Consider the following 18,760-nt stretch of genomic DNA (forward strand, 5'->3'; position numbering starts at 1 on the left):
TTGTGCGGCTCCAGTTGGTCCTGGTGTCCTCTCAATTGGTGGGAGGACAGATCTGACCTTCAGGAGCACAGGGTTGTCTTCCTGGGGAGTGCTGCGTCAGGGCTGGCCAGGGAGTGTCAAATTGGTGGACCACAGTTTGCATCTTTGGTGCATGTGGCGACAGAGGAGTAGCTCCTGTAATACAAGGGAGTTTCTGCAGGCAGTTGGCAAAGCACCGTTTTTTTGGCGAATGTACAGTGGCAGGATGAGTCTGCTTCTTCTACGATTGTTGGGAGCAGCTGGCAGGGTTGGTGCCAAGTCAGTCATTGCTCCTCTGTTTTTGTTCCACGACTCTTCAGTCACTCCTTTTCTTGATCTCTAAAAATCTGAAGATTAGGTATTAGGGGGTCCCCTAAATACTCAATTTCTTTTTTTTTGTTTGTTTTTTGTTTATTGAAATTTTGTACGAACAGCAAGAACACATATCCATCCTTTGTTACAGAATATAGAATACACAGCAGCATTACAGGACAACTGCGGCAGAATCAAGTACATTCCAGCGAGTCACAGTAAAACAGCAAAGCATACATCAATGGCAGGAGGGAATTTAAATACATTACTGTGCAGGCGGGTGGGTTAACACATAAGCAGTAAAAGGGCCCCAAATGTCACGAGGCCTGGAGGCTTGCGGCAACTCCTCTCCATAGCACACCAATTGATCACGACAGTATGCAACATCTTTAAGCCATTGTGTCATCCGTGGTGCAGGTCTACCATCCCAGTGAATTGAAACCCTGTGTCTCGCTAACAGCAGCCCCATTGCCGCCAGCCTACGATTACAGGATTTAAATTTAAGTACATTTCCCAGGAGGCATAGTGTCATATCACAGGCCACACTCATCAATCATTTCCCCCAGTACCCTAAATACTCAATTTAGTGGTGTTATGGGGAGTAAGGGGTAGTAGCCGAAGGGCTACTTACCCTGCGGTCACTACGCCCCCTCGATGACCATTTCCTTTGTGGAGTGGGCATCCCCCAGTGCCAGAATACCTAATTCAGGCAGTGCAACACACCTCCTGCATAGCTAATTTTCCCACCTTGTCCAGGCGCCAAATGGGCCCTGGTCAGGGTATGGGGGTGGCAAATGCAATAAGAACAACTGAACAATGTTATAAATGTACCCCAGTACGGAGATCTGGGCCAAAATCTATCATTTTCTGCACCCCATGCCGTTCCAGTTTAGACCCAACCATATGCAAATCAGTCTTGACCCTGTCCCCCTTAAGAACAGTCCGGCCCGAACTGCCAAGCCAGGTCCTCCCTGGACTGGAAACAAATATCATCAAAGCTAGCTTGACTGCAGTGGCATGGAGAGCACAGGACCCACGTCTGGGCATATCCGTCCCACTCGGGGTGACAAATGCAAAAAGAACAATTGAAGGACAGAAGGATTAACAATGTCAAACATTCACGCCAGTACAGAGATCTGGGCCTAAATCCATCCTTTTCTGCTCCCCATGCCATTCCAGTTTAGACCCATCCATATGCAAATCGGTATTTACCCTGTTACCCATGGGAACAGTCCATCCCAACTGCCAAGCCAGATCCTCCCTGGACTGGAAACGAGCATTTCAGGACTGGTTTCGGGGTCTCACCCCTCCTCAGCCAGGCTAGCTTGACCCCAGTAGCTGTCACTGGATTCAAGCAATAAACAACACCAAAAAGAGCTGATCTGCTAGGGCAATCAATTCTATTCACTTTCTGAGTGGAAATGGGAGTTTACTTTCTCCTTTATCAACAATCCTTCATATAGTATAGGTATTGTCCCTACTCATACTGGCCCTCTCATCTTAATTCTTTTTTTATTTTTCAAAAACAGATTTAAATAACAGGAAGAACTAACCTCTGAGTCACCGTGTTCAACTGAAATACCCTCCACTTTAACAGGTGTATACCACAAAAAAGTGCATCAGTATAGATGAAAAAAATTGTGAGATAAGCAAGATAGCACCTCATGTGTGCATCACCAGAGGAGCTTACTGGTTATTTGTTACCAGTTATGCCCACGTTTCTCATCATTGGTTACTAACTTGCAAAAAACAAATAATGTGGGTGTCCTGAAAAACCAGTTTAACCAGTGAGTATGTGTGTAATAATCACACAATGCAACCCAGTGAAATTAAAATTTAGATAAGCCCCACTGTCACCAAAGAGCTACTTTTTTTCACAGCTCGTCGGCTTATTCAAAATAAAAACCAACTGCATGTTTGCAGACCATATAATGATGGGCCGACATGTTTCATTGCCTATATCTTGTAGTGGCAATTTCTAAAGGGCATGGGGACAAAGTCCACCTTTTCTGGACCCTTACTGCGAACAAGCGGTGACTGTTTAAACAAAGAGGAGGTTCATTAAAAGCACATCCAGTCAGTCAGAACTTCATCTTACTTCAATGGTCCTATGTTTATTTTAAAACAACAACTAATTACATATTTACCCGGTGATAGCCAAGGCGCCTCGTACCAGCTATCCACCTCGTCACTCAGGAACTATGTATTGATAGTAATCCTGTTTCTCATAAAGGACACTTGTGTTGTCCGAGTTCTGAAACAACAAACCGGCTTTATTAACTTCATCCAAAGCAATAGTTAGAGGGTACCCCCTTGTCAATCATATGAGAACCCAGATGCAATCGCTGTTTCGAAGGATACTTTGCCATCCTGTGTACAACTCATAAACTGGTTTTACTGCTGTCAGTTGGTGATTAGTTTAGGTTATATTTAAATCCTGAAATTGCTCAAATTACTACACCTCATTACGTGTCCAACCCGGGATCAATCCCGCCAGGAACAGTAAACCTGTCCCCAATAACGAGTAAGGGCCCTCACATACCCGGTCACTAAAGCTAACGACAAAGTCTGAATTAAGGGACAGGCTAAAGTTATTACTGTATTTGCCATCAGACGAGCATTGTCTCGTTCTTGATCGTCAAACGGAAGAACATCCTCATTAAAATACCGCTGGTTCGAAAAGCGGAAGGCCACTGCAATCCCAAATCACGTAATCGGCACTCGAGTATGAGCGCCATCTTGGAATGGACAAACTATTTGGTCAATAATACTGCATCATGTCTTTACTTTGTCTACACCGGTGCGTGCAAACTATTTACATCAAGTGGGTTAAAAACGGAATTCCAAGACTGAAACTCAGTCATTTTCCAGATGATGCGTCTGATGCTATTAAAGCCCCATCTAAATAGAAAGCAAATGTGGATCTATATTTAGATTCCTTGTCTAGGATCAATTACCTGATGTCACACCCCAGATCATATGTGTGATATAAAAGTACTATGCATATACTGTGTCGCTTCATATCATCTGTATCGCCTACATTCATATCTAGTGCCATGTTAATTCCGTGCCCCAATGATTACTGGGGGCACTTCGATCATCGTATACATATCAACCCACAGAATTCACTATCGGGGTGGTGTCTCATTCGTTGATCCATCCATCCCTGGCACAAAAAGAGCAGCTGTTTTTAATCCATATCAGAGCCCTGATATAGTAGATCACAAGCTGACCCTGTTCCATTCAATATTCTCGTTCAGACCAATTTGGTCAGCTTTCTCTAAAAAAAAAAAAAATCCAACGGGCCTCTGTTTTAGATAGTACTTTGTCAATATTGAAGTGGTCCCCCACCACTTTTTCTAGGACAACCCAGGTCAATGATCTTGCATCATGATTTGCATTTTTAAAATGTTGTACAAGTCTGGTCATGAATTTTCCTGCTCTAATAGTACTGAGGTGTTCCTGAATGTGGATCTAGATCTTTCTAGAAGTCAACCCTATATAGTGTAATCCGCAAGAACATGTGAGGCGGTAAATCACATTCACTGTGTTACAATTGGTAAATTTTGTCAGATGCCACAGCCTCCCATCAAGTAACTTCACATCTTTTGTCCTCACTGTTAAGTCACATACAGAGCAGGACCCGCATGGGTAATGTCCAGCGGGGAGCGTAGAGTCTTTGATACCTAGTTTTGGGGCGAGAGTGTACCAACTTATCTTTTAAGTTACATGCCCTGCTAAAAGCTAATCTCGGTTGGGGCATTTTTAAATCTGTAGTAGATGATAATGCCCAGTGTTTGCGAATGGCCTAACGGATCTTATTTGCCAAAGGATCAAAGGTCATGACCACTGGAAGGCACTCAGTTTTAGGTCTTATATTTTTTCTCCAACAACGCAGTCCTTGGAGTATTCAAAGCTCTTTTTTTAGCATGCTTCACCATTTTTCTGGGATATTGTCTCTCAATCAATTTCTCACACAGCACCTCTGTTTGCTGAACAAAGTCCTGCGTGGATGAACAATTCCTTCGATACCTTAAAAACTGCCCTACAGGCAAATTGTCTCTCATAGCTCGCGGATGGAAGGATTGATAATGTAGGAGTGAGTTACTGTCAGTTGCCTTTTGGTGTACAGTGGTACACAGTTTGTCATTGCTAACAGTTATGTCCAAGTATACTACTTTTTGGTTGCTGAATGACCAAGTAAACCTCAGACAATGATCTAAGGAATTCAACCAATTCAAAAATTCAAGTAACCCTTTTTCCATCCCTGACCAAATACATAACACATCTATGCTGATGCACTTTTTTGTGGTATACACCTGTTACAGTGGAGGATATTTCAGTTGAACACGGTAACTGGTGACTCAGAGGTTGGTTCTTCCTGTTCTTTAAAATCCGTTTTTGAAAAATAAAAAAAGAATTAAGATGAGAGGGCCAGTATGAGTAGGGACAATACCTATACTATATGAAGGATTGTTGATAAAAGAGAAAGTAAACTCCCATTCCCACTCAGAAAGTGAATAGAATTGACTGCCCTAGCAGATCAGGTCTGTTTGTTGTTGTTTATTACTGTGAGTGGAGGGCGACCTGATCTGAATCCCTCTGTAGCTCCTTCGTGTTTTGAGGACTGGATTCAAGCTAGCCTGGCTGATGAGGGGTGATGCCCGAAACCGGTCTCAGGATGTTTGTTTCCGGTCCAGGGAGTACCTGGCTTGGCAGTTTAGGCTGGACTGTTCCAATAAGGCACAGGGTCAAGACAGATTTGCATATGGCTGGGACTATACTGGGGTGGGATGGTGAGCAAAAGAACATTGGATTTAACCCGGATCTAGTGACTGGAGGTGAATGTTTGATTTGCTCTGCATTCCGTCCATCATCTGTGCCTCTTTTGCTTTCTCACCCTAAATGCGCTGGGTATGCCCAGACGTGGGTCTCGGGCTTACTGTCACTGGATTCAAGTTAGCCTGGCTGATATGGGCAGATGCCCGAAACCGGTCCCAGGATGGTTGTTTCCGGTCCAGGGAGGACCTGGCTTGGCAGTTGGGGCTGGACTGTTCCCATGAGGCACAGGGTCAAGACTGATTTGCTTGCAAATGGCTAGGTCTAAACTGGGGAGGCATGATGAGCAAAAGAACGATGGATTTAACCCAGATCTCTTGACTGTAGGTGAATATTTGATTTGCTCTGAAATACGTCCATCATCTGTGTGTCTTTTGTTTTCTCATCAAGGGGGGTCGGCATCCTCCCCATTCCCAATCCCAGTGAAGGTAGTGGAAAAGATCATCAACAATCAACTCATGACACACCTGGAGCAGAACCAGCTAGTCGATGTCTCCCAAACAGGCTTCCGCAGCAATCACAACACTGAAACCGTCCTGATGATCTTAGCCACCGATGACATCCAAACCCACCTCGACTGAGGAGAAACAGCAGCTTTAATCCTCCTCGGCCTCTCAGCAGCCTTTGACACTGTATCCCAACACACGCTAATCAAAATATCTCCTCCGCATCGGCATCCAAGGGGACGAACTCAGATGGATCACTTCCTTCCTCAGCGGAAGAACCTGAAGGATCTACCTCTCACCTTTCACCTCTGAATCCAAAGGAGATCACCTGCGGTGTCCCCCAGGGCTCATACCTCAGCCCCATGCTCTTCAATGCATTAATGACCCCGCTTGCCAACATCATCAAATCCCATGGCCTCAACATAATTTCCTAGGCAGATGACACCCAACTCATCCTCTCACTCACCGACGATCCCACCACCACTAGAACCAGCTTCTACAGATGCACGGCGCGTTTCCCACTTGATGACGAACAACTGCCTGAAGCTGAACATAGACCAGGCGGAAGTACTGATCTTTGGCAACAGCAGCAACACATGGAACGACTCCTGGTGGCCATCAGACCTAGGACCTGCACCTGCTCCCTCAAACTACGCCAGAAACCTCGTAATCCTCATTGACAACAAGCTCACCATGAAATAACTGATCAACGCCATCTCCTCCACCAGCTTCCCCATTCTGCGCATGTTATGTCAGATCTTCAAGTGGCTCCCCCAACACACAAGACGTACCATAACACAGGCCCTTGTTACAGGGATTCTGCTCTGGAAAAGAATTATGCTTGGGGACCATAGAGCATCAGTATGTAGGGACCACCCACCTCAGTATCCATGAGCCCGAGTCAGACTAGCTAAAAGCCACACTCGCCCTCGAAGCCTTATCAGAGAAACAAGTGAATTGCTACCCCAGAACACAACAATCTCGACCCTCTCAGGAATCTCCGTAACAGGACACACCCTTTCACTCTCTCACTCGTATTTGTCCACAATAAGATAACCAGGAGACACGAAGAAAGTTTAAAATATGTATTTAAACTATTGTGCTCTTAAATGCAGTATTTGTGCCATAATTACAAAAATAAATGCATACAAAAAATAGTATTATCATCGTTAAACCGTATACCATGAAAAGCCCTGACATTATATAGGACAGAGTAGCCTAAACCCCTCCCCCCTCCCCTGCTACAGAAGCTAAATTATTATATATAAAAGATCTCTGGGATTAGTGGCTGACCCCCTGTACCTTCGCATACACAGATGGATGCTCTACATCTCAGCAGACACAGTGATCTTGTCTCAGAGCTCCTGTTCACCGCGAGTGTGTTTTTGGCTCCTGTTCTTATCTATATGAGGAGACACGTTTGTACATAAACAGCTGCATTTCTGTGTTATGTCTAGGTGCTAGTGCGTGGCCAGAAAGAATACCAAGGGACATTGTTTTTTGACCTTGTCTATGATGTCCAGACCAAATCTCGGGACAAAAACAGAACGCGGAAACGTATGCAGGTTCCATGTGACACAAGGTGGCACAAAAGCCAATGTGTTTATATAGTAAAATGTGCAAAAGAAAATCAGGTCTATAATGTGCACATTTAGGCTAACATAGGGAAAACTACAATGGGCCATGCAGCATAACAGTTTGAAAAGCTTCCAGGGTGCCATCTTAGTGGCTTAGCTGATTCAAAGATAACACCTGGAGAGGGAGCCGAACCTGAACACTCAAAGTAATGTAACTTTTCCTTCATCTTCCTTTCTCTTTGGTACAACTTTCCTTGCATGCTGTCACAGATTCTCGCTGTCACGTAGACACCCACTCTCTTCGGTCACTTACTAGCTTTGTGTTATTCCCTACAGGCCACAGAAATGCTGGTGCACAATGCGCAGAACTTGATGCAGTCGGTGAAGGAGACAGTACGCGAAGCCGAGGCAGCTTCTATCAAGATCCGGACAGATGCTGGTTTCACGCTGCGCTGGGCACGCAAGACACCGTGGTACCAGTAACCACAAGTGCCTTCACTTGGGGAGGGGTGCATGATCATGGTGTTTTATGGCACCCACAAAGCGGGCAGGGACCCTCGTGGCTGCCTGATGGGGAGGGCAACCCTCTCATTAGCCATTTTTTTAAATAACAAAGATGCCCATTCTAAGGGCATCAGGTATAGAAATCTATATATTAAAATCATAAAATTTTAACTGATGACTTTGAATGAACAAATTATGGTATTTATTCTCACAAAGCTGGGACATGCTCCCAAAGGTTTGCTGTTCTGTCCTCCCTTAGAAGTGGGAGACTGATCGCAGACTCTTTTTCAGAAGCCGACGCAAACCCTGTTGCTCTTTTTAGCACACAACTGTGCATCACAGCGCTCTGCACACCGATGTCACTGTAGCTAGATTGAACGTACGAGACACTACCAGATATAGAAATATATATATTTTTTGGGTAACAGACCTTTGCTCCCACCCCCTCCCCATAAAAAATAAATGCAGTGTTTTTCTATTAGGAAGGAGTGCACAACCTTAAGTGGTTTAGACATTACCTGCAGCAGATGGGCCTATGTTGGCTGTGCATGAACACTAAGCCTTTTTTATCATAATGGTACTATCATGATTTGCTATGTTTTTTCACTTGTATCCATCTCACTAGGGCTCAAACATGGCAAAGAAAGCAAGACCCAAAAGAGTTTTTAAAATGGTTTGTCGCCCATGTTAGACTGTGCTGTATGTAGCCTGCTTAAACAATCTCTAAGTCTGTTACCTGGGTAGTACTACAATTTTATCTCCCTTCTTTCCCCTTTTGTTCAAAGTCTCTGAGCTAAACCTGTGGGTGATACACTGGCAGCACCAATGCTCTGATCTGCTCCATGGCTTCATTTACATATGGAAATCCATGCTTATCTTTCTGGATTCTAACAGTTATTGAAAGGTCTTCCTGCTAAATACCTTGAGATGGGCATCATAAGCCTGTTTGTCTAGTAAGAGAGTACTTCTTATTTGTGTATCAAGTAGACCGACAACAGAAGTGTTCGAGCTGTAGCTGCATGCAACATCATAGAGGCTTTTAGCTCAAATCTTAATTCTAGTTCTTAAAATATTTGCATCATGTTACATATTCAGTGATTGAGGCTAATATCAGCCAAGGATGAAAACATGGGGGATATAACAGTTCTGTAGACCTTGAGTGAGGAAAAACTTTGTTTCAATGGAGTGCATCCACACCATTGCCAGGTCACTCTAGCCAACATCCATGTCACTCTAGGCTCCACAAGACAATGTACAATTTACAACCTGGTCAAGACTATTGTTACTTGACACAAAAAAGGCTGCTATAATCTGAAACCCCCTACAGAATCTTACATCCTTGCTCAAAGATTTTGTTAAAAGATCCAAATAATTTGCCCACTGGTCTTCAGTATCAAATGCAGACTCCTAGGATGAAGTGGGGAACACAATTTCTTCTGGAGATGCAGCGTTTACTTTCTGTTTGTACTTCATCCCCACCTTATCAACATCCAATTGTGTAGGGATTGACATTTGAAGAAAAAAAAAACAGCCCTTAAATACAAGCCAGGTCTTTCCACGTATTCTTAAAGCACTTGTCTCACCGGTTTCTGCAAGGTACATTTCTTTCTTTGTTCCTATAGTTTCCATCCTTTATAATCATTACATGGACATTTGTTTTTCATTTTGTGTATATTAGCAAGGTAAATGTTTGATTAAACCTTAAGTATTATTGCCTTTCCCTTTCTCCCATTATTGAGAATGGTCATGTCTTGCCTTGATAATGAATACTGTAAGGAAAAAACTGCAATGCAAGCTTTTGAGAGGGGATTCAAACAGCAGTGATTTAGTCGATTATTAACAAACGCTAAGATGTGTCGTGTATGTCCCGCTAAATGCACTCAGTTGACCATTTAAAGATGGAAATGTGACTGTAACAGTACATAATTTCACAAAAAGAGAACTTCATACTTTACCCAGTCAAAGGAATTCAGGTGGGGAATGGTGACGCTTCAGACATTAGTGCCTATGTGTTCTGAATTCCAAACTACAAGCTAGAAAAAAGGCCTCTGTGACTGTGATGATGTGCTACAGCTGTCAGTTGAGATATTAAACTGATACTAATGCCACAGTAATGCCTTTATCATGTGAGATCCAAGATGGATCTGATGCCAAAGATCATGTGAAGTGTGTATTATTTAAACCCGTGGGGGGGGGGGGGGGGTGAAGGGTGTCATGTGCCTCAGTTCATGCCTTTCGTATTAATGCGTTGGTCCTTTAAACCTTTCAGCGCTTATTAGACTGTGGTAGACTGTCTGTGCTTTTCTGCTCCCCATTTTTCTCGGCCAAAGTCCTAGGAGTGGTTCTCATCGCAGTGAATGTGAAGCCCTCCCTCCATAGCTCTTAGATTGTTGCTAATGATTACAGGCAGCGGACATGGCTTCCAACTGCTGTTTGTTAGATTTTTTCTGGTTCCAAGATGGCTGCCATTTTTTAGTTCCTGGTTAGTAGTACTTTTTAGTCACAAGATGACAGACAGTGTTACCATACAAAAGGTTAGCCAGACTTTACCTTTCTCTGAGATAGGTGTCATTTTCCAGAGACAACTGTGCCTTTTCATGCCTTCTACTGTGAAAAAAGAACCTAATGCTCAGTCGATGCTGGTAGCAATAGTCTTTCAGAAGGCCAGAGCAAAAAGGTTCTTGGTTTTTTGCATTCAGCTTAAGAAGATTAGTTACCAAGTCAGGTATAACTTCCATAGAGAGGAAATAAAATGTTAATACATTCACGGATAGTGAATCTGTAACAAAAAATAGCCTGTGGTGCATCTTGAGGAAGGGTGTGCAATTCCCTTTGAAAGCCTAATACATAGGATCTGAGGAGCCCTTAAACTTTGACATTTACGGCTAAGATGACATATGAATACTAACCCCCCCCCCCTTGTCTCAGAAACCTAATCTTCCCATACCACTGTAGTAGAGTGTTTCCTGCTTCATCTGCCTCATCCTGTCAGCAGAATGTAACCCAATGTAGCTAATGGGCAATGCAAAGATGTAAAGTGGGGACAAGTAGGTGCATACAGGATCTGGAAAGGACAAGAGGCTGCTCTAGAGAATCACGTCTTCATGTTTAATGTTCTACCACTATCCTAACTTTGTTTATAAAGAAAAGCAGGTGCTGTATTTACAAATAATCTCAAACCAATAAAAATGCATTTGTATAAAATAACTGTGTGAATCTTTCTTATTTGTCACTCATCCACATTAAACCAGGATGCAGGGGACAGAATCAGTCTTTGCATTCTCATGTTCTTTGGTCAGGTAAAAGTTATTTGTCTACATAGGCCTACCAAGCTCATTTTGAGTTTTTTTAACTATGGCTGAATTTGTAACAGATCGTTTGCATTCATTCTTTATTCATTTCTCCCTATTAGCTGTTTAATTCTGAAACTACACATCAACAATTTTAACCTCAAACCATTTGTTGTGCAATCACTAGAAAGGAAGTTGAGCCCCTAACATACCTTGTTTTTTGTAAATTCTGCTGCAGTGCTGACCAAAACAAATTCTCTGAATGACTGCATGGCTTGGAACTGTAACATGGGTCCAGGAGGGACTGGTTCATGACATTTTTCAGGCTATCCACTTAAAGTTTGCAGGATGTGTTTTTTGCAGATCGCTGCATTAGTCCTCTCCTGCCTCTAAAGTTGTGTTTAGAATAGTACAAATTGTTTATTTTCCAAGTCTAAATTTCAGGTTTATGCATGTGACATAACTCATAACTGCGTCCTCTGTATCCTCCAATAAACAGGAACACAGACCCACCCAATATTGCCTTCGGATTCAGGCTCAATATGTATGACAAACTATAATGAACACCAAACAGGCAAAGGCAGATTATGAAGCCAGAGACTCTAGGGAACCTTTAAATTTGTCATCTAATGACCATTCGTATCAGCTGTAGCCTGAATGACTCAAAGGGACTTGGTTATGGAATGTAGGCAATGTAAATTCTGTCCTTCATATAACATCTGTTTTCCTTTGGCTAGCATCCTTAGGGTTTGTACCCTCTCTTTCCTAAGGGATCAAAAGAGTGTCTCATGTGTTAAGCATTTCGGAGAAAGAAAACAATATGACAGACTATATTATTTAGCTGAAAAGGGAGGCCAGAGCGTGGATCGTTTAGAGGCTGAGAATTGTGAGGCTGCAAACCTACCACTCCAAAGAAACATGCCATACCATTCACTACACTTAGGTTGTGTACTATAGGAAAATTGACAGTTCCAAAACCTTAAACCTGAAACCTAATCAACCTTGACAACAGGACTGGCTGCATACTGTGCAGCAACTTGGGGATCTGTATGGATAGGAAGGCAAATCTATGAAAGAGGAACAAGCATGCCAGGTGTATCATCCTTGGAAAGAGGATTGCAGCCAAAAAAACCTTGAAGCAAGGACCAACTGGTTAAGCCTCAACATGATATCAAAAATGTATTTGCCTTGAAAATCAACCTCAAGCAGAGGAAAGCTACGAACTTTCCTAAAGGGATTTTCAACTCCGAAAATAAAGAAGGCCTTATACACACAATCAGGGCTGCTAGCATTCCGTGGACCTGTTGACCAAAAAAATCATATTGACCTTGAAATGGATTACTGACAGAATATTGACAGTCGAGGTACAAAAATATCGACAAAAATATCGATGTCCAGAATATTGAAGTCCTAGCTACATAATGGTAAGTACAAAAATATATAGTCAAAAATATCGTTGTTAAAAATATCGTTTTTTTTATGTTTAAAAAATAATGTAAAACAAAGTAAATAATACATATAATTAAAGGAAATATACTTAGTTATTTTAAAATGTTTAAAATTATAACTAATACATATAATGCAAAAATTAATTGAACATATATATGTATATAATATATACTTAATAATTATAAATAATTATTTCAATATCTTGTTAAATACATTAAAAATTATAAATACATATATATATATATATATATATATATATATATATATATATATATATATATATATATATATACATATCCAATACACTCCTTCACGGGCAAAGAGCAGAGGCCTCACAGGGGAAATTCGGAGAAGCCCTTTATTGCTTGTAGTGGCAAATGCATTTCGGCATATGTTTGCCTTCCTCAGCGCCCAAGAATTCAGGAGGCTTCCCTTCGCATTTGTGTAAGTCCTGCCATCCTTTTGTTAGTTCATGCGTGCTCCGCCCCCACGAGTATCAGCTCACCTGTTTCCAGTCCTCGGATCTCTTGTGGACTGCACAACCCAGAATGCATTGTAATGCTTCCAGGTAGGTGATGGATAGGGGTAATTCTGCCAGGTGGTTGCGCAGGATGCAAGATGTTATGCGAAGTTAAAACCATTTTTTCCTGCTTGTGATATTAAACAAAAAAGCGCCTCCTCGAGTCCCCAAACGCTCCAGCTTCAATGTTCAGGAATCCCTTTGGTGGGGACTGACTGGCAATGCAAGCCGCCCTGCATGAGGTAGAATACCTCACAACCGCCCTTTTCTCTTCCCAAGCATAGAGGCGGGTCCAGACCATCCGATTCCTCGGATAACCCAAAACTGCCAAAACCGAGCCAGTAAGGTCCGGGCCTCTTGTGGAGCGGGGCCCTCTGTATCACGTCTATGGCTGACATGAAAATTAAATCCAATACACTCCTTCACGGGCAAAGAGCAGAGGCCTCACAGGGGAAATTCGGAGAAGCCCTTTATTGCTTGTAGTGGCGAATGCATTTCGGCATATGTTTGCCTTCCTCAGCGCCCAAGAATTCAGGAGGCTTCCCTTCGCATTTGTGTAAGTCCTGCCATCCTTTTGTTAGTTCATGTATGTGTGTATATATATATATATATATAAGAACAAAGTCCTGACCTCCCAAATACAACAAGGGGGGTTGGATACAGGTACGGACCTCTAATCCATGCACAATGCTGTCGTCCAAATGAATACACCAAGCGGTTTCACAAATTCGATTCTGACGTTTATTTCATTTCTGCCAGACAAGTGTCCGCATCAGACGCGTTTCGATCGCCTCCGTGATCTTGATCACCTGACTCGCTGATGCCGGACCTTCCATTTAAAAACAGCTTCACCCAATCAAGTTGCTCATTAGTAATGGACATAAACAAAATACTCAAGAATTCGAGTGTGTCATCCTAAAAGTATTATGAAATCATATCAGAACCAATAAACACCAGGCTGAAGTATCAATAACGATACAAATTGTAAAAAATAAGCATGTAATATATATATATATATATATATATACATACACTGATAATATAAATGAAAAATATATATAACAAATTAAAAAATTGCAACATTTTTATTCTTTTTAAAATACATTACACACTACATTAACTAAAACAGTAGAGAAAATATCGGAGGGGATAAAATTACTATTCCTACTCCAGAGACTGCAACAATAGGGAAAGTGTTGGATAGCGTACGGGTAAAAATAACTATTCCCACTCCAATGAGTGCAACAGTAGGGAAAGTGTTGGATAGCATAGGGGTAAAAATTAGTATTCCCACTCCAGAGAGTGCAATAGTAGGAAAAGTGTTGGATAGCGTAGGGGTAAAAATTACCATTCCCGCTCCAGAGAGTGCAACAGGAAGGAAAGTGTTGGATAGTGTAGGGGTAAAAATTACAATTTTTCCAGAGAGTGCAACAGTAGGGAAAGTATTGGATAGCGTAGGGGTACAAATTACTATTCTCACTCCAGAGAGTGTAACTGTAGGGAAAGTGTTGGATAGCAGAGGGTTACAATCAACATACTTATCAATTAAATCATTTTTGAAATTAAATAACCAATTACTAAATAATTAATATTAAATTATTTATAAATAATAACAAACATTAATTACTTCATTATATTTAAATTACTTCCCACCCTATTCCCCTATAAACTCACAACCCGCGCCTAAAACAATTAACACAATTAATATAATTATCAATTAATCAATTAATAAAATTAATTGCCAATTAATAATTATCAATAAATTATCAATAGCAATAATTAAAAATAAATAATTACTTTATTATAATTAAATTACTTCCCACCCTATTCCCCTATAAACCCACAACCCGCTACGGAATAAAAACACAAAATGTAATTAAAAATAATTTCTAAAAATAATTATTAAAGTTACTATAATTAAAAGACTTCCCACCCTATTCCCCTATTAACCTACAACCCGCAACGGAACTAAAATGCAAAATTGAAGTAAAAAGAATTAATAATTTCTAAAAATTATTATTAACTTTGCTATAATTAAATTACATCCCACCCTAGCATCCTATAAACCCACAACCTGCTACGGAACTAAAACGCTAAATTTACTATAAAAAAATGTATTACTTCTAAAAATGTAATACATATTTTTTTTTTTAAATACTATACTTAACAAAAAATATAGAACACATACATGTAAAATACATACTAAAATACATAACACTAACATACATCGACATTATTAACAACAATATTTTTGCAAACAATATTACTGACTTCGATATTAACAAAAACTATATTTCTTACCTTTTATGTCGATATTCTGGTCACCGATATTCTTGATGTCGATATTCTGTCTCTTTGCTATTCCCAACTCCATATTTTTGTACTCCGAAAATATAAACTCGATATTATGTCTGTGCACCCCTGAAATAGGATACATTGTGGGACTATTTCCACCAAAAACTCTTCTTTCTCTTTCTAACCCTTAAAAGAAACATTTTGCAGGGAATTCGTAGATTTCCCATTCCAAAGATGCCAAAAAGTAAAAAAGTCCTGCTCTACCTACCCATACCTTCTCTCAGCACACTGATTCAGAGGAGAAATTACAGCAGGACGGAGATCACACCTTTAACGTAATTGGACTTGGGGGGAGGGGGGGGGGGCAGTGCCCGTTGAACAGCAAAGTGCAAAGCTTAGAGAGAGCTCCAATTAAGGCTTCCTAACCAGGCGAATCCTCTTCGTACAATGCTGTAATCTAGAGGGTATGTTTTTAGAATGGGTAAACCATTCAGGTTCAGGAAAAGGAAGCCTTTTTCTTTATAGAAACTCTGTCCCATATTTACAAAGTTTGCATGGACACGTGAGTGACGAAGCTCAATTTGAGCGGGGTATTATAATGTATAGTAGAGCACTGTGCCACTTATGTCACACAGTTGTATGCAAAACTTTATTACATGTGGTCCTATGCCTCATGCATAGAAAAAAACAGTCCCAAATCAACTGCAGAAAACTTCAAGGGTCCAGTAAAAGCCAGGATTATTATTCCTCCAGTAGAGCGCACATTTAAGCTGTTCTTCTGGACTCAATTTACATGCGCATATGTGTCCTCCAGACTTCATGATGGCTCTTAACCTATGCCAGATAAATAGAGCAAGTGCATGGATGCAGCTGACAAAAGGATGGCGTCTGGAGCAGCTGTGACAAGGTGCACAGCTAGGACATAGGCTTTAGTCAATCATGAGAGGAAATGGAAGATATTCTGCAACACATTCCTGAGCCCATTAGGAAGAGGATATAAGAAAATATCTATGAAAAAAGACCATTTCAAATGTGGACATTATTTGTGTCCTAGATAGTGCAGGTCTGTACTGCAAGCAAATGGATACTGACTTCCTAAGACGTCGTGCTTCACCCTGAATTTAAGGGCTTAGGCTTGAAGTGCTACCACAGTTTTAAGCACACCTTCTGATGAGGAACATGACTTTGGCACAACCCAGAAATACAGCTGCCGACATTTTCCATGCAACAGGTGTTCAAAAGCTAGGGGGGCTCAGGAATGAAGATATTCTGCCTACAAGCACTGACTACGTTCACGTGTCCCCAGATCAAACCCCACCTTTCTGGGGATGATTAACATTACTAAATGGGGGAAGTAACCTCAAATCTGTGGGTGTTGGCAACCATACAGAATGGGTATTGCAGAGAATTTCAAACTATGCCTGGCAATCAACTGACACAAGACCAACAAAGATCATTTACGACTTCTGTTGTTAGGAAATGCACACCCCATTGTCCATCGGGGCAATCAAAGAGGTCCCTGTGTCTGAGATACCGAAAGGTGTCCATTTCGTGCCCTTCCTCATACCTTAAATGGGCAGCTGGCGGAAACCTATATTAGACTTAGGTCTCCTAAGGAATGTGCCAGAACTCTAGAGTTAACTATAAAAAATCATTTCACTGTTGCCAATACCGTAGTCAAGACTACATTGGATCTGAAGGATGCTTATTTTCATATTAGATGCATCCAGCCAATCACATATACCTGAGATTTGTAGTATTTGACCAATATACAATGCATCCAGTCAATCTCAAATACCTACAGTTTGTTGTGTCATATACTACCAGTTCCAAGTTCTGCCTTTCTGCATAAAGTTAGCCCGCAGTTTTTACCAATGTTTAGCTGTTGCATCTGCACATCTTCATTGCCAGAGAGAGTGTAGATGTGTGTCCATACCAGGATAACTGTCGGGTGAAGGAGAATTGAATGCAAAACAAATCCAGGGAAATAATTTCATTGTTGTTGAATGAAAGCTCTCTGGAAGCAACCCTTGTTTGTGGCAAAGGCCTTGCTGACTGCAGAAAGAGTTTGAGCATTTCAGAAATCGATTTGTCTTTACAAGACATCATATCATCTGAAAACAAAGGTGGTCACAATTTTGGGGATGACCGCTTTTCACATCACACTTGTTCATAGTGCCAAGTTACAAAAATGTTTTCTTGAGGAATGCTCAAAGAGGTGTCAGAGCCCAAGGAGTATGAGGTACACGTGGTACAACCATGTGGCAGACCTTTTATCCCCGATTAGCAAGGCAATATATATGTATAGGAGAACAATTTAGTTTCTCAGGGGGTCACTTGTGTATACCTGAAAAGTATGGTCAATTCATCTACACCCGTAGTCAACAATTTGTTGCGTCATTCTCAACCAAACAATTTTGGTTACATAATTGTATACAAAGAAAATTGACTGAAAATGTCATGCTAAACATTGTTGTCTACAGGTGTTTGTTAATTGGCCTTACATTTCAACTATAAACAATTGCCCCTGAAGGAACCCCTGTATGGTCTGCTTTAGCCTAGGATACAGCACAGACCCCAGTGTTTGACCAAGCACAATCTAGTATTGGACAGTAATTTTCTGGACTCAAAGCCTCAAGTCACCATCACCACAAACTCGTTCCTGATGGACTTCATACATGAGAGTTTTGACCGTTCAGAGAAAGTGGTCGCCACAGTAGGCCCAACAACACATCAGCTTGTTGGAATGTATAGCAATTCAGCTTGCATGCATGGAAGATCACAAAGTTGACTGTACTGGTTCGCACAGCCAACAATGTAAAACATGCAAAAAACAGGGAAGTACACATTTGCTTCTCCTCCCCTGCCTCCACCCCCCAAAAAAACTAATTTGGCACTATGCTCATGCTGATATAATATACCCGCTTCCAGAACATGTACCAAGGGTGCAGATTGACTTTGTGGATCTCCTGAGCAGAATTCATCAGGAGACCCATGCATGGGAGATAAAGATTAGTGCACTAAAACACTTTTTTCAAAGGTGGAATACCCTTAGAATACCTGACTGGTCAGGGATATCTGTTTTCGAGGCTTGTGTGGCTGTACATACACATGCTATGCATACTCCTGCCATCTAGTGTTGGGCCCAGATGTATGCAAGTTGTTTTTCTCCGAAGAAGTCTTTCGGGTCACAAGGTAGTGTGACTCCTCCTCTTGCTGGCAATGCGCATGGTCATCGACTCCATTGTTGGATTGTTTTGTTTCTGCCATCTGGTTTGGAAGTGTGCTTCCATGCTCTGGTTCGACACAGTCACCGTGCTCTATCCAGTCTACATGGATGCCTCCCCTCCGTCAGTATTGTTCTTAGATTGCGTCCCCCTGTTCTTTTCATCTCTGGTCAATGGTTGTTACTTTGCTCAAATGGGGTTTCGGATCGAGGGCTGTCCCATGTGGGCCTTGCCCTTCAGGGCCTACCTTCGTCTCAGCAGTGTCTCTCCACCATGCCTTGAC

General features: G+C 41.6%; 1 protein-coding gene across 2 annotated transcripts in view; it reads left to right on the forward strand.

Moving 5' to 3' along the window:
* VCL (vinculin) overlaps nt 1-10,900 on the forward strand; it is a 319,126-nt gene extending 308,226 nt beyond the window's left edge. For both annotated transcript variants that reach the window (XM_085608721.1, XM_085608720.1), the window contains one exon: nt 7,529-10,900. In XM_085608721.1, coding sequence (XP_085464847.1) covers nt 7,529-7,675 — 147 coding nt within the window. In that variant the 3' untranslated portion in view covers nt 7,676-10,900. The remainder of the gene's footprint in view (nt 1-7,528) is intronic.
* Nucleotides 10,901-18,760: the final 7,860 nt, after the last annotated feature.

The sequence above is a fragment of the Triturus cristatus genome, chromosome 1_2, assembly GCF_964204655.1.
Source record: "Triturus cristatus chromosome 1_2, aTriCri1.1, whole genome shotgun sequence".
NCBI lineage: Eukaryota > Metazoa > Chordata > Amphibia > Caudata > Salamandridae > Triturus > Triturus cristatus.